We start from the raw sequence: 13,956 nt of genomic DNA, 5'->3' as shown, positions 1-13,956 counted from the left end.
AGGTATCGACCAGCCACCAGTGTTATTTTGAATGAGGTCTTTGCTTTTTTTGTTTATTTTTTCTGACCATATCAATTAAGATACATTCTGTTCAACGTGCTTTAAAATATTTTGCAAGACTCACATTTGTTATCCACAAGTGTAAACCTTTATAACCTTCTATGACTGACTATATGAGCAATAATGAGCAATAAGATGACTCCATGTGTCCCTTAAGCTGTATATTGGCCAGTTGTTTCATTAGATTTATTATCAAAATGTTAATTACACCCTCATGTAGGCCTGGAGTTCATTTATCGCTTAAGACAGATATTCAGTGTCTGCTCTGTGTGAAATATATCATATCCCTTCCCTGTTTCACTAATGTACCACTTACTCTTTCAGGACGCAGTGTGTTGTTTATGAAGCTTCAGGTGTCTATGTTAACCTAGTGGTATTAATATTAACTTAAATGATTCTTTCGTAGGATTTGGCAAGTACAAGAATGAATGAGCTCAACAAAAAAACATAACACTATGGTTTTTAGCAGTTTTTCATATTGTTACAAAAATGCCAAGTGTTAAGCATAGTGTATGTTTGAAGAAAACAGGTTGCAAGTGAGTTAAGCAGTTAGTAGCTGAACAAATGGTTAGGTTAACCCTGATGCTATCTCTTACTTAGGATGACAGCTACATTCATGATGAACCAGTCTCTAAAGAGTGTGGTCATGGTACAATTATTTATTTTAATTTCTCAGTGAGAAAAGGGCGAAAAGGTGTGTGTTAGATGTTCCTACCAATAGATTACTTGGCCCAAATATTGCTGCTCCTCAAAGGTCTGTGGCAATATGATAACATTGGGATAATGGCTGAATGTCTCCTGGGCCATAGATCTCCACTAAATCTGTGAACAACTGTTCTGAATGACAGTAAAAACTTCATATTTATATAAGAAGCCCCAAATGGAATAATAACTTCGAATTTGCAGGTTTATTTAAAGGCCTAGATACTGCAAGCAAAGGAGGGCATGTGCATTTCCAGTCATCTAATGCTCCGTTTGGCACAGCTTTACGCATAACTCAAAGATGCGGACAACTGTTGGGTTTGATCCTCTCCAATACTCCCTGACAAAGTTGGCCTTCATTCACTCTTCATTTTCCATCCTACACAAGAGATAATTAACCGTGCCACTGCAGATCACCTGGTACAAGACCTCGGTATCTCTGGCAGGCATACACGAAAGTTAGGTGGTGACCGCGAATGAGAACGGGAATCCCTGCTGAGGTCCGTGGCCTGTGCGACTTGTTATGATCCCTCAGGAACTCTGTGTGTGGCCTGTGCATATGCAGGTGCAGTGGATCCTGGGCAGGCTTGTTGTCCGTTAACCCTTTTGCCTGCAAAAGCGTTGCCAGGGTAAAACCTGCAGGACTGTCTGGATGCGTCAGCCACTTCATATAGTGCCCTTATACATGTAAATTTTTTTAGCAAAGTTTTCAGTAAAGAGTTCAGCCCTTTTAATGGAGAGTTTTAAGATTTTTAAGAAGTATTTTAATTTTCAAAATAGTGTTTAAATCATATTTTGGTATTTAAAAAAGAGCCAAAAGAAGATCCATGAAGATGTGCACCTGTAACATGGCTGGTGGAGATTAACTTTCAATATAATAATTCTGTTAATAAAAACAGAAGATTGCGGGAGTTTTTGATTAGTTTGAGGAAAAGGCCTGTCGTACTTTGTAATGACAACTGTTACCCACTTAGACACCTAAAGGCTCCTCTAAAAGTCACAGAATCATCTCCAAGTAATGACACAGTTATATTCAAAACATGATCGGTAGATTTTCTCAAACGTATATATTTAGTAAAACCATATACCCAGCTCAGGAGGTCTGTATGGATGTAGGCTGTGGTTTGCAAACCTTGTATAGCTGCAAGTGCTGGGTTCTGTTCTCTGTACATCTAGGTCAGCATAACTCTGCTAAAGTTATGGGAGAACAATCTCTTGTATAAATACTTTTTATTCATTCCATTGGCCAGTGCTATAAGTGTGACTCTTGCTATTTATATTAAATATTTTTTATAGAATATGCTCAGATTTTAGCAGGGTTGTTAAGTATCAGGTGCTATAACTACAATGTGCTAACATGTATTTTAGCTTGTAGAAAAACTCTTCCTACTAGGTGAGGTTTACACTATGATATAAAACGTAAGGTGTGAATGTGCTCTGGTAGAAGTCAACAGCAAGCACTTTCTGTTCTGGTGAAAGCATGGACATTTTGAACTAATGAATTTAATGTTGAAAAAAATGACAGGTTCCTCTACTCACAAATTTTATTCTGTTGGGGTTTTTTGATTTGTTTTGTTTTTAAAATGACAACCAGTTCTCTTTCCTAGTAAAGCTCTAAATTCTTGTTTTAAACAGTGGTGTTACATGGAGGACCCCACATCACACCAACCTTTTTCCATGTGTATTCGTAATATTCTGGCAAATTGTCCCCCTGTTTGTTAGTGTGGAGAAAGCTGAGAACAAGGGCATTAGTTCCAGAACTTTTCTTCAGATTTATTAATTTACTTATTTATTACATTCTTAAAGTTGTACACCAAGCTTCACTCCTCTTTTAAAGCTCTTCATTTCATGTTCTCTTCTTGTTGAAAATCCCAAAAGATCTGACTAGAAAAGGCAGTTCGCTTTCTGCTAGAGTATTACAAGGTAAGTGGACTGTGAAAATGGAGTTTTCAAAACATTTTTAAGATATCGATAGATTAGACAAGGAGATAGGAGCAACTCCACATTGTTAGATTTCATTTTAACTATTCACCTATGATATTAATATCTCTTACCACATTGTTAGATTTCATTTTAACTATTCACCTATGATATTAATATCTCTTATATGTGTGTATTTATTAGACCTTCCTCTGACAGGTTTGGACTCATGAATTTGAAAGGAAATCACCAAAAGTTCTCAAAAGTAGAAGGTCAAACAAGGAGAACACAAGACAATTTTGCCAAAGGACTGTTAGGGAGGGACAAATTATCAGAGATTTACAAACAACCTGTTTTACAGTATTGAGATGAATTTTTCACAGACAGTCTGGGGTAACTAGTCCCTCGATCTCAGTAACTGTAGTTAAATGTTGCTTTTAATAGACAGTAAGTTCAAAAACACGGACACATCAGGGCATCTTTTTTTAAGAGCATCTGGCCCCCCTTACTAGCATGTCACACACCACCAATCCCGATTATTGGGAAATTTTTCTGTGAAAATATAGATGCGATCTTAAGATGTAATGTCTGAGGCTTTGAAGTTCAAGTCCTTGCATATCTGATCTGAACAGAGGTATCCTCCTGCCCTCAGATCTCGCCACCAGCTTACCCATGAGCACATGAGTGTGACAGACCACGCAGGTATTTCAAAATTTTTCAGTATTCTTAGCTTCAGCAAAACATCTTACACAAGCTCTGATGCATCAGAAAAGGTGAGGCAGACTATACCTCCCGTAGCAAAGTGAAGATATGCATAGAGGGAGTGAGTCTGGAACTGGGAAATGACCAACAAAGAAACAGCCATGTTGGAACAACTGGAGTTCTTTTTTTTTCCTCCTTACTTTGTTTAGACCATGAAGAGCTCTGTGTGTCTCATGGTTAGGAATGTTCTAATTTCTGTCCTAAGTATGTACCAGAGAATTCATAGCAAACTAAAATCCTTTGTTTTAACTGTGAAATATTGGAAGAAACTAATTTCTCAGTTACTCAGTATTGACTTAATGAGATTATTGTTCTATATTTAGTAAATTCTATGAAATTATGAAAGGTATTTGGATAAATTCAAAACTTTTTCAAGGCTTAATCCACAGTAGCTAAGGAAAAATATTTAACAGTCAAATGTTCCAGACCTATTTGTCTTTAACACCTACCTGTGGAAAAGCACAGGATGAAAATAGCTTGAGCTCCTCAACCATTTTGTACTTCCCTGACTTTTTTTTTCCTTTGAGTTAAAGTCAACAGTTAAGCAGTGAACACCCTTACTTGAAAGGTAATACTTGCAAAAATGTTTAACCTTTGTGTAGCTGCTCTCAGTCAAAGAATTTAGGGATGAGTTCTTTTGAACATCCCTCAGACAATTTTTTTGTATTGTTATCATTGTGCCTCAGCAGTCATGACAACATTTGCAACATTCTTCTTTTTCTCTCAGTACTCTGTAACAAACAGGTCTCTAACTGATTGCTTGCAAGTCATTTGCCTGATATTTCCTATAAGTTTTCACTGCAGACCAGCTGAAATAATTTTTAATGTTAAATTGACTTGACTTTACTTACGGCACTCTGAGTTTGGGAAATTTCTGAATATCATTTTCAGACATGTTCTGAAAAGGAAACACATGATATAAATCACAAAATTGTCCATGGAACACCTGCAAATTACAAAAGCTTGCATATTCAAAAAAGTGGCATGAAATTTCAACTGATAGGTATACAAAGTGCATAGAAAAGCAGTGCAAGATAACAGCCTGCCCATCCCATGGATCGTAAGAGAAGTGAACCCATTTTCATAAAAAAATCCTCTCTATTTTTCCTGTTTTGCTAGATGTTGGTTTTTACTTTATGTTGCTGCAATCATATGTATTTGTTTACATACAAAGAACTTCAACATAATAATCCCATCTAACTTCAAAGAGAAGTATTTCTGTAGCTAGAATTTTTTAATGATAGCTTGTTAAAAAGATCAGTAAGGAAAAGTAAAATCTTAAACCAGCTCTTACAAGATGAGAGTTGGGTAAATTTGTTTACTAGCAAATAAGCCATTCTTCTAGGTTTAATTTCAAATTAAAGGGACTCTGTGTGAAGTTAACATCAAGTCATTTGCTTCTCTGGCAGATTTGGAATTACGCTTCTCACAGTAAATAACAAAGGACAGAATATTTCAAATGCTTTTTAGATTAAAACTACTATAGCGTAAAAGTACTCTTGTAGTTTTAAGGCAAAGTGCAATGAAATGCCCTTTGTAAAGGGCTGTTCCTGGTAGGGAAGACAAACTTCCACCATAAATTCTGATTTTATGCAATTTTGCTGCACATCTTTTTAGTACAGCTAAAAAATATGGTATTTAAGTGACTTCAGAAGCTAGATATATTGAATTACTTCATGTCTGCATGGTGAAATCAGGCAAAGTTGTGCATGATTGCAAAGTTTCAGGGTAAAACTGTAAATTTTAAAATAGAGCACCATTTGCTGGAGTTTTCTGCAAAGAACCTTCTCTGTAACATCACAGTATATGTAAAATCACATATTCTACTGGAGATGTAGCTGGAAAACTGCTTGAATTTAAGAGCAGCCTTGGCAGCCTAACAAAAATCTTTCAGGAAATTGGGATGGGGGGAGAGTGTTTCTTCCCCCTTCGACCATAATACAGCAATTAGATTACAGATTACTCCTGACCTCCGCTGAGATGTGCTAAATTTGAGAGCTTTACTGACGCCCCTGCAGAGAGAGTCAGCCCCTCCCTTCTTCCATCATGTGCAACCCCAAGTTTAGGACAGATTAGTGCAGTATGAAAACTTTTGAGAAAGCGTTTTGTTTAGTTAACTACAAACTTCACAAACTCTTTTTGGGACATGGATGAATGACAGTCTGGTTCTTGCTCTCTTTCTTACTGCCAACAACGAGAAGTTTCTAATTACACATTGGTTCACAATCCCATCCATGATTTTCAGGACAGAACAAATTGTATCTGCTGTTTTGCCTCTGGGAGTACTCACAAGAGTAAAACACAGAAAAAATGTATTCCCTTTATGAAACTACCCTGCAGGCTTTACTGAAGAATCGTGATTTTTTTTCTAAAGACTTTTCAAGCTTCTCTCTGGAATTCTATTCTGGCAATAAACCTGACAAATATTATGAGTTTAAACTCTCATAAAAGGGCCATGTTGCTGTTTTAAATATTAGAGAATTTTATTAGAATAGTTACATGGAATCCCACTGGTTTTATTCCTACTACATCTCAACTGGACTTTCTTTGTGGTAGCCAGTAGATACAGAAATATGACTTTGAAATTACTATGTTATTCTGATGAAGAAGACAGCAAAACTTGTAGTCAGGTTTACCATGTAGATCTGACAATAGATACAAAACCTGCAAACACTCAGTCTTAACTGACTGTAGCATTGCAAATGTAATTTGGCAGTTTCCAATAACTTAGAAAACGTAAGAAGATATTTCTTCAAAAAACCATTCGTACATAGAAGCAGGTTTTTTTTCAAGATTGCACTGTACTCTAGAATATTCCACTTAAATTCTCCTTTTGTTTTTCTGTTTAACAGATGAACCTTTTTTTGCATTAGACAATTGACAAGTAGGTCAAAACCTTAAAAAAAGTCTCAGCAGACGTGAGCAGCTGCTTGCTAACTTAATAGAAAAGCATCCTTTGAATCTACTAGGATGTTTCTGAAGAAATGCTGCACGCCGAGCTATGTATTTACAGAAGCACTCTGGAAATAAAAAAAATCACTTCGGAATCACACAGTTATCGCTCTTGTTGTTTCTACCTCACAAACCTCCAGAATTTCACAGTGCTTCCAGAGCCGGAACTCCTATGCCAGCCACAGAGCCTCAGCCCTTGAGCTAAGGAGAATCTCACAGGGGTTAGCAGGATAAATCCTACAACACCTATCTGAATAACTCTGACTCCACCCAGTAGGAGGGAGGTGTAATATCCTGTTCCTACAAAAGGTGTTGAGAAATTTTTATGTTGCGTTTCAATGAAATGTCAAAAAGCTTGATATATGAAGACAAATAAACAAGAAGTATGAAGGGTTGAGAAGAGGTATGCATAGATTTCCCCACAATGATTAATTATACAGATGATCAAAATGACTACTTTGGGGGAAAAAAGTGTAGTTAAAATTTGGAAATAAAATAAAACAGAAGCAAAATGAAGTAATAATAAAAGTCCTTACACATCTTCATGGATGTGTATTTAAGACCTGAAAACAGCAGCTATGTCAGTGGATGTTGTCAGCTTTTCTAAAGCTAAGCCAAGTTGCTGGTAAAGCCTGGAGCAATGTTGGTTTAAGTCTACTGGGAGTTTGCTTACTAGTTTTGATGCTCTTAAAGTTCGTTGACTTTGTGTATTGCTGCAGAAGAAATCTAATTTTAATTATAGAGGCATGAAATAGTGATTACAATAGAAGGCCAGTCATTCTGACCAGGTCTGTGTCTTCCTGAGTAGGAGAGGACAATTAATGAATGTGAATTTTCTGTAGTTAGTATTTGAAAACAAGCACTTCCTGTAAAGGAAGAGATGAATTCAAGACAAGACTGTGGTTTTATAACACTTCCCTGTCAGTTTAAAAAATACTAAAAAATATGCATATTAAACAACATGCTTGGGTTCCCAGCATTCCGTATTTAAGGCAAGATGTCTAGCTGATTTTAGCAAAGGCATCTACTTCTCCTATTAGTACCTCAGTAACCATCTGTGAGCAAAGTACTGTTCATCTGCCAGTGCAAAGTAAGGAGGAGTCAAAAAGATCGTTTGACTGGAATTTTACAGGAAGGAATTTTACAACACTACTTACCAAAAACCTTTGTCCATTTATGCTGTACTTTCTCACGACTTTCTCACAGTCCTTATACTTTAACTGTCAATGAAAAGATGATGATTATTGCACACTTAATTATAAGAATGGATTAAGACGCTTAGATATACAGCTAGCTTTGAGCAGATGCTTGCAGTTACCCTTTGGTGTGCTGGAGCCTGTCTAAATGGCTCATTTTGTTCTGTAAACATGGATTTTTAAGACAATGATTCTCCAGTGGACTTGAGGATTTTCATCCATTTAGGAACATGTAATTCCTCACATTTAAAAGCCATCTCACACTTGCCTGGCCCAAAGAAATATTTAGAAAACGGAGAGTCGTGGTACTGACTGTGATGAACAGTTGCGGAAAACAGGAAGTGCAGCGAAAACCTTAGTATCTTGGAATAGTGAAGCCCTGATGCCAGTCGCTGAATTCATTGTTGTGATCAAAAAGCTTCCTGTTCTGGATGGAAATGTTGCTTGTTAATCCTGGAAATTATCTATAATATTTGGAAAGCTTTTCCAGAACACTATGTTTTACAGTAACATCTAGGGCAAGGACATACATTTTAGAAGTTGATCACGGACATAAGAAAAGAAAGCTCATGGTCCTACCAGGCAAAAATTTAACAGTAATTTGCGGGCTTTAGGGAAAAAAAATAAACGAAGAAATTAGCCACTTTTAGCAAGACTTGACTCCAATATTTCCAGTGGGTGTTTTAAGTTTGGTGTTTTTTTTTTTTAAGTAATAGGATAATGTGAAAACATGGCTTATATTTTTGATCTGGTTAGAATGTTTCTTCTGTTTCAAGTTGATGAAGTCCATTCCAGAAGTAACCCAAAGAGCCAGCAGATGAAATGACTTTTTGGAGCCTTCAAGACAGAAGAATGGCTCCGGTCCTGCCTGAAACTTTAGTTGGTGAAGGTTAGGCAGACCAATGATCCTGTGCTGCTGAGCTAATTCCCCTAAAGCAGAGAACTTCTTATAGGGAGCATTATGTAATTTCTTAGTTCTAGCCTGTTTATTCATTTTAAGGAGTAATTTTGTAACTTAGTCTTATATGAGAACAGATCCTGAAAACATCTGAACAGCTCAGACAATATTTTTAGAAGGCACCTTCAGTTACTTGTATGCACAAGCAGACCTAACTCTGCTAAATCTTTTAGGGTACAGAGTGAGACTTTTGTGCAAACTGAGGACGTAAACCTTCAATGACTCTCATGTAGTGAGTGCTCTCATGACATTACCAGCACAAGTCTGCATGCAGCAGTGAGCAACTGCTATGCTTGGCAGCACACATCATAGTGACTGAGACCTAATCTCATTCTTAAAGTAAATGATGAAAAATACTGTTTAGCTATTCAAGATAACCTTCTGGATATTACAAATATGAACATCTTTGCTTTTTCTAAAAAAATTTAAAGTCATTAGAAATTATTTGAAGGTTTAGTTCTTTATTAATCCTTCCCTATTTTGAATGCGCAGTTTAAATTAACATAGGCTTTAAGTTAACACACCTAGGCTCAAAAATTGGATGTTATTACTGTTAAGTATGAAGAATTCTTCTTTGACGGAAGCTGAGCACTTTATGCACGCCAGTAATACATCATAGTATTGTTACATAAATTATTGACGTGTGTGCTGGCTGAAGTTTTCTAATATGAAGGTGTAAGCTAAGAATGAATTGATGTAAATCTTACCACTGCCCTGTGTCATGACCAATCACTTCAGCGAGAGAAGATGTGAATGGGATTGTCCTTGAAAATCATCCCACAATTATCTCAGTTTAGGAGGAAAAAAAATTGCTTATCCCTTGTGGACTCCCAGACTTTGAACATATGGCAGCAGGCAAGATTTATTACTCAGATTCCAATAAAGCATTGCTAAGGCGTAGCATTCGACCCTTTAATGATTTGTGTGAGAGAAATTGTATGACTTTATCTGGGGAGCAGTTCTCATCACTTATGGCAGTTGCCCAGAGCTGGCTGACTTATGCTGACATTATTGTCTTACACAGATTTCTTAGATTGCTTTAAGCACCTTTTGCCCTGATTGACATCCCCAGAAGTGGAATGCCAAGATATTATCTCTATCCTGGAGGGTATCTGGATCAGTAGAGGGGAGGTACTCAAAAATAGTATAACCGGGCCCATTCATTTATGATAGAACTTACAGTTAATCCTTTTATTACTGTTAAGAGCATATTGTGAACTGTCTCAGGAAGCCATTTCCCTTCTTAGTCTCTTGGAAATGGTGATCCAAACCACCATGCACCAGTGTTGTAATGTTTTTCATATCTGTCTGTTGACAATTATCTCATCTGTTCCATCTCCAGCTCTTTGTTTCACTTTCCTGTACCACTAACCCCTGCACCCCAAGGTTTACAAGTAGTTGGCAGTTTCACTTCTCTGGAGATTTGGTAGACATAGACTTTGTGTTTGATCTGCTTGTCTTTATTAGCTGCTTTTGCATTCTAGTATCAAACTTGCCCCAACTCCCCAAAGAAAACTCTCACAGAGTTATAGAAGCGGTTGAAACAATAAATTTTGTATGTTTTCAAAATGAAGCCCAAACTGTTCCAGGTTGTACAAGTCTAGTCTGACAGTTCACTTGAAAATTAACCAGCTATGCTGACATTACTTGAAAATCTTCCTGAATCTCCTGATGGAGCCGAATACTAAATTCCAGGTTGACAGTTTTGGACTTTGTGAAGAACGTATTCAGTTACAAGGGAGATGCAGCAGGCACTATCTCTGATGTGGATTGAAAAATGAGCCATTCACAGAGAACACACAGAAATGAAATTTCAGTAAAAATGGCTCAGTTACACATTCCTGGGCAATAACAAAGGTGTCAGCATTGCTGTGCAGAAGATATGTATTGGCAGTGAATTCCTGTATTGCCTTTCAAAGTATGACTTCAGTGTGTAAACTCCTCTGCATTGTAAAATGAAATTTATAGATAGTCACAAGTTAAAAGATATCAAAAGAAACAAGTTTGTAGCTAGTCACACAAGGTAACATCAGAAAAAGTAACAGTGACAGGAAGCAAGGGGTAGCTAGTAATCTTGAGCCGTGAGTTTTGCCCAAGAAGTTTTAGGATGGGAGGTCAAATAAAAAGGCAAATGTTTTTTCCAAATGAGCCTAAAAAATTAGGAGTCTGTGTATCCACAACTGTTAAGTTCCTGGCTGGGTTCTCGTGGATGTGATTAGCAAAGACATTCAGAGGCTCCTTTGTGAATGCCCAGCAATTTGAAAAAAATAAATCTTTCTTCTGAAAATCATTGAAGACCTAGAAAACTTGTAATCTTCACACATTAATGCCTTCTACAGCTGTTAATATGTTGTATCAACAATTGTTATAGTAAAGTGTGCATTTTTTCTGACATGCCGTGACTTTCTCTTGTGTCCGATTTAAAACACACTTTGAAGATTCGTACATAGATTTCACTGGCCAGTTTAGCTCAGCTTCTTACTTGTCGGTGGTTTTGCTTTTAGTTTTGCTGCAAGCTTTGCCAATTATAAAAATACGTAAATGTAGCACAAGCAATGTTACAGTAGTTTGCTCCTCCATCATACAAAGACAAAACACAGTTAAACTTACCGTCCTAAAATACTCTGCTAAGTCATCTGGGTTCCACGTAACCACATCTGAACGGTAGGGAACGTTTCGCAAATCCATTGTAAGTTTTCTCCTCTAGGCAGTTAAAGAACGTTCATAGCAGCACTATCGATGAAACAGCCATTTATTCCCTGTGTGTGACCACCTCCAGCGTGTCCAGTAGTTCCTTGCCTAATACCCAGCTTCTTCTGTGTAAGACGTTTTTCTCAGTTTAGAACTACGTTGTTAGGACATCCAAGAGAGATACTGCTTCCTCTCATACAAAATGGTCTCTTCTCAGAAAAGCTGTCAGCTAGTCAGCCTTACCACTTCCTTTGTCTGAATATAAATAAGTAAACAAGGAAGCACAGCAAAGTGTTGAGTGTGTTCTGCCTGTTGCATGGAAGTAAGCTGCTATGGACCCTATTTGCTTGTAATTTCCTACATAAATATTTTTCTTATTTACACACTTTGTGCAATATTAAAATTATTGGCATGTTATCTGCATAGACATTGATACTGCTTCTGTGCAAGTCGAGCCCAGGCGAGCGCCCCTGCAAAGAAGAAAATGTTCAGTTAAGAGACACTTCTTCAACCTACCTCACTACCTGAAATGTCACATTGTCTTTCTTTGATTTGTGCAACAATAAAAGGTTATTGCTGGAATTGTACAGAAGGAGGTATGCATGAATTAAGGATGGAACTGCAGTCAGCGTTCCTTCAAATAAGGAATCTTTCAGTGAAACTAAAAAATGGACAAGCTTATATGAAAGATTAGTACGTTCTCATTGTTTTGTTGGTCCGTTGTTCATCAATCTCTAATGATTTTTGTGTTTGAAAAGGAATCCACAGAGCCTACTACCACAGGGACACGATAGACCGCCTCTGTCACACACAGCCAGTTCAGGCACCACGCTATCACTAGGTGTCATTGGTGAGACTACATTTACTAAATCCGCAGGTGCCTGTTTTTAAAGAAAAGCCAGCACGTCCATTCTCCATGTTCCTCCCAAAAGCTGTGCTGGTGTGAGTGCTGGGGTCACTGCTCACCTCTGCTCCAGCAGGCTGCACAGAAGGTGGTATTTCGTGAGCTTCCTGTATTAGTAAGAATAGATGCATGGTTCTGAAGCACTGGAAAGGAAAGTTTCTCTTTTTTCTAATGAAATACATCACTCTCGCTATTTCTAATCATTGGAGACCTTCTAGCCTTGGGTCTGTGATTTGCAAGTGCATTGCATATGGGTGCGTGTATTTGAGATCATATCTACAAGCCTCTATAGCACTGAATGTAAGAGTTTGCCCTTTGACATTCACAGTCTGATTTAAAGTAGCTTACTTTTTCTGGAGAAATTTTGGTAAATGTTGGCAGCATGGTATTTAAAACACTGAAACTGAACTTCTGTGACAGCTGTTCTAAACAGTGTAGCATTTATCAAATACATGGTATAGCTGGGTTTTATGGGTTCTTATTTGAAATGACCTGTATGAACTATTTGAGGCGTGTACTGACAGTATCACAGAAATGTCATCACCTCTTCACTGTAAATCTAGGTCTGGGGATGCAATAGGACTAAATGAACTGGTGACAAAGAATCCCCGAAGGAGAAGCTGTGTAGGTGGTGTGTTATCAGCAGTGGGGCAGGGGAGATTGCACAGCATTCATCTCAGACACCCAGTCACACACCACGCCTTTCAACAGAGAAACACGTTCCGTACAGCACAGAGACAGGAAGAAGCCTGCGCTATCATTTCTAATTGTTCATTCCATTACACTGTCTCACTACCTTCTAATCTAGTTTCTACCCCAAATTCAGCATAGCAGCTCTAATTTCAATTTTGTTACTCCTTATTTGTACTAATATGAAATTAATTAGTCTGGTCAAAATTTATTCTGATGATGTTGTAGAAGAATCACAGCATCATTTATTCTGATGCTGAGACAGGAGAAAAGCAGTCACCTTTAAAGTCACTTCCCTAGTTTAGAGGGCAGCTAACACAGAAATTCTAACACGTTCATCTAATCATTACTGTTTGCTTGGATCCTGTCTATGTCACTGTGAATACATTAAGCTACATGCATGTTTCATGCATTTTGCAAAACCCAGCTGCACACGTACTTGAGCTTTGCCTTTTTCTAGACCTTCTTTTGTAATGTGAATGTGTAGGATGTGGTGGCCAGGTGAGACTTGCTGAGGAAACATCACTTTGTATTTTCTACATTTGAATTTTCAGATATACTGCCAGATTAGTGTTACAATTTTAAATTGCATTTCCAACCTGTGTATGTATTTGAATATATCAGCGGAAAATGTTGTTGAACTGGCAAATAACCATGCATGAGTCATGGCCCCCAATCCCAACCAGACTGCAGAGAGCTGTTTTGAAAGATGCTTTTAAATGTCTGTCTTCATGCCCGGAAATGCAATGTGGCAAATCCCTTATTCCACAAAAGGAAAATCTTGATGCTGGAAAGAAAACGCCACAGTATTTCCTCACCCTTTTAGTTGTTCTTCTGTTAACTCTTCCCATATTTCCCACTTATTTATTATTTCTCATTCTTGCTTCAGAGTCACTGTTGTTGCCTCCAGCATTAGCACTTTCTCCCAGGTGCTTCTCTTGCCTGCAGTGTCCTCTGCTCAGAGAGGCAATTTCAACACTCGTGGTCACCAAGACAGGAAATCGAGAGAGAAAAAGTTGCATGTCCACGCTTGTGCAAGCCCAAATGCCAGAATCTGTGATCAGCTGTGGGTAGCAGCATAAGGGAGGATGTCTGGGAAGCAACCACATCTGATTACTATG

At 37.7% G+C, this 13,956-nt stretch overlaps 1 protein-coding gene across 1 annotated transcript in view; it reads right to left on the bottom strand.

Annotated features, from left to right (window-relative positions):
* The window catches only part of LCP2 (lymphocyte cytosolic protein 2), a 33,882-nt gene extending 22,453 nt beyond the window's left edge, over nt 1-11,429 (bottom strand). The window contains exons 1-3 of the mRNA XM_009937490.2: nt 11,161-11,429; nt 7,554-7,616; nt 4,296-4,342 (exon numbers count right to left, since the gene is read on the bottom strand). Of these exons, the coding sequence (XP_009935792.1) occupies nt 4,296-4,342; nt 7,554-7,616; nt 11,161-11,238 (188 nt within the window). The 5' untranslated portion in view covers nt 11,239-11,429. The remainder of the gene's footprint in view (nt 1-4,295; nt 4,343-7,553; nt 7,617-11,160) is intronic.
* Nucleotides 11,430-13,956: the final 2,527 nt, after the last annotated feature.

This window comes from Opisthocomus hoazin, chromosome 23 (assembly GCF_030867145.1).
Source record: "Opisthocomus hoazin isolate bOpiHoa1 chromosome 23, bOpiHoa1.hap1, whole genome shotgun sequence".
Lineage (NCBI taxonomy): Eukaryota > Metazoa > Chordata > Aves > Opisthocomiformes > Opisthocomidae > Opisthocomus > Opisthocomus hoazin.
This window is presented reverse-complemented; position numbering and strand designations above follow the sequence as displayed.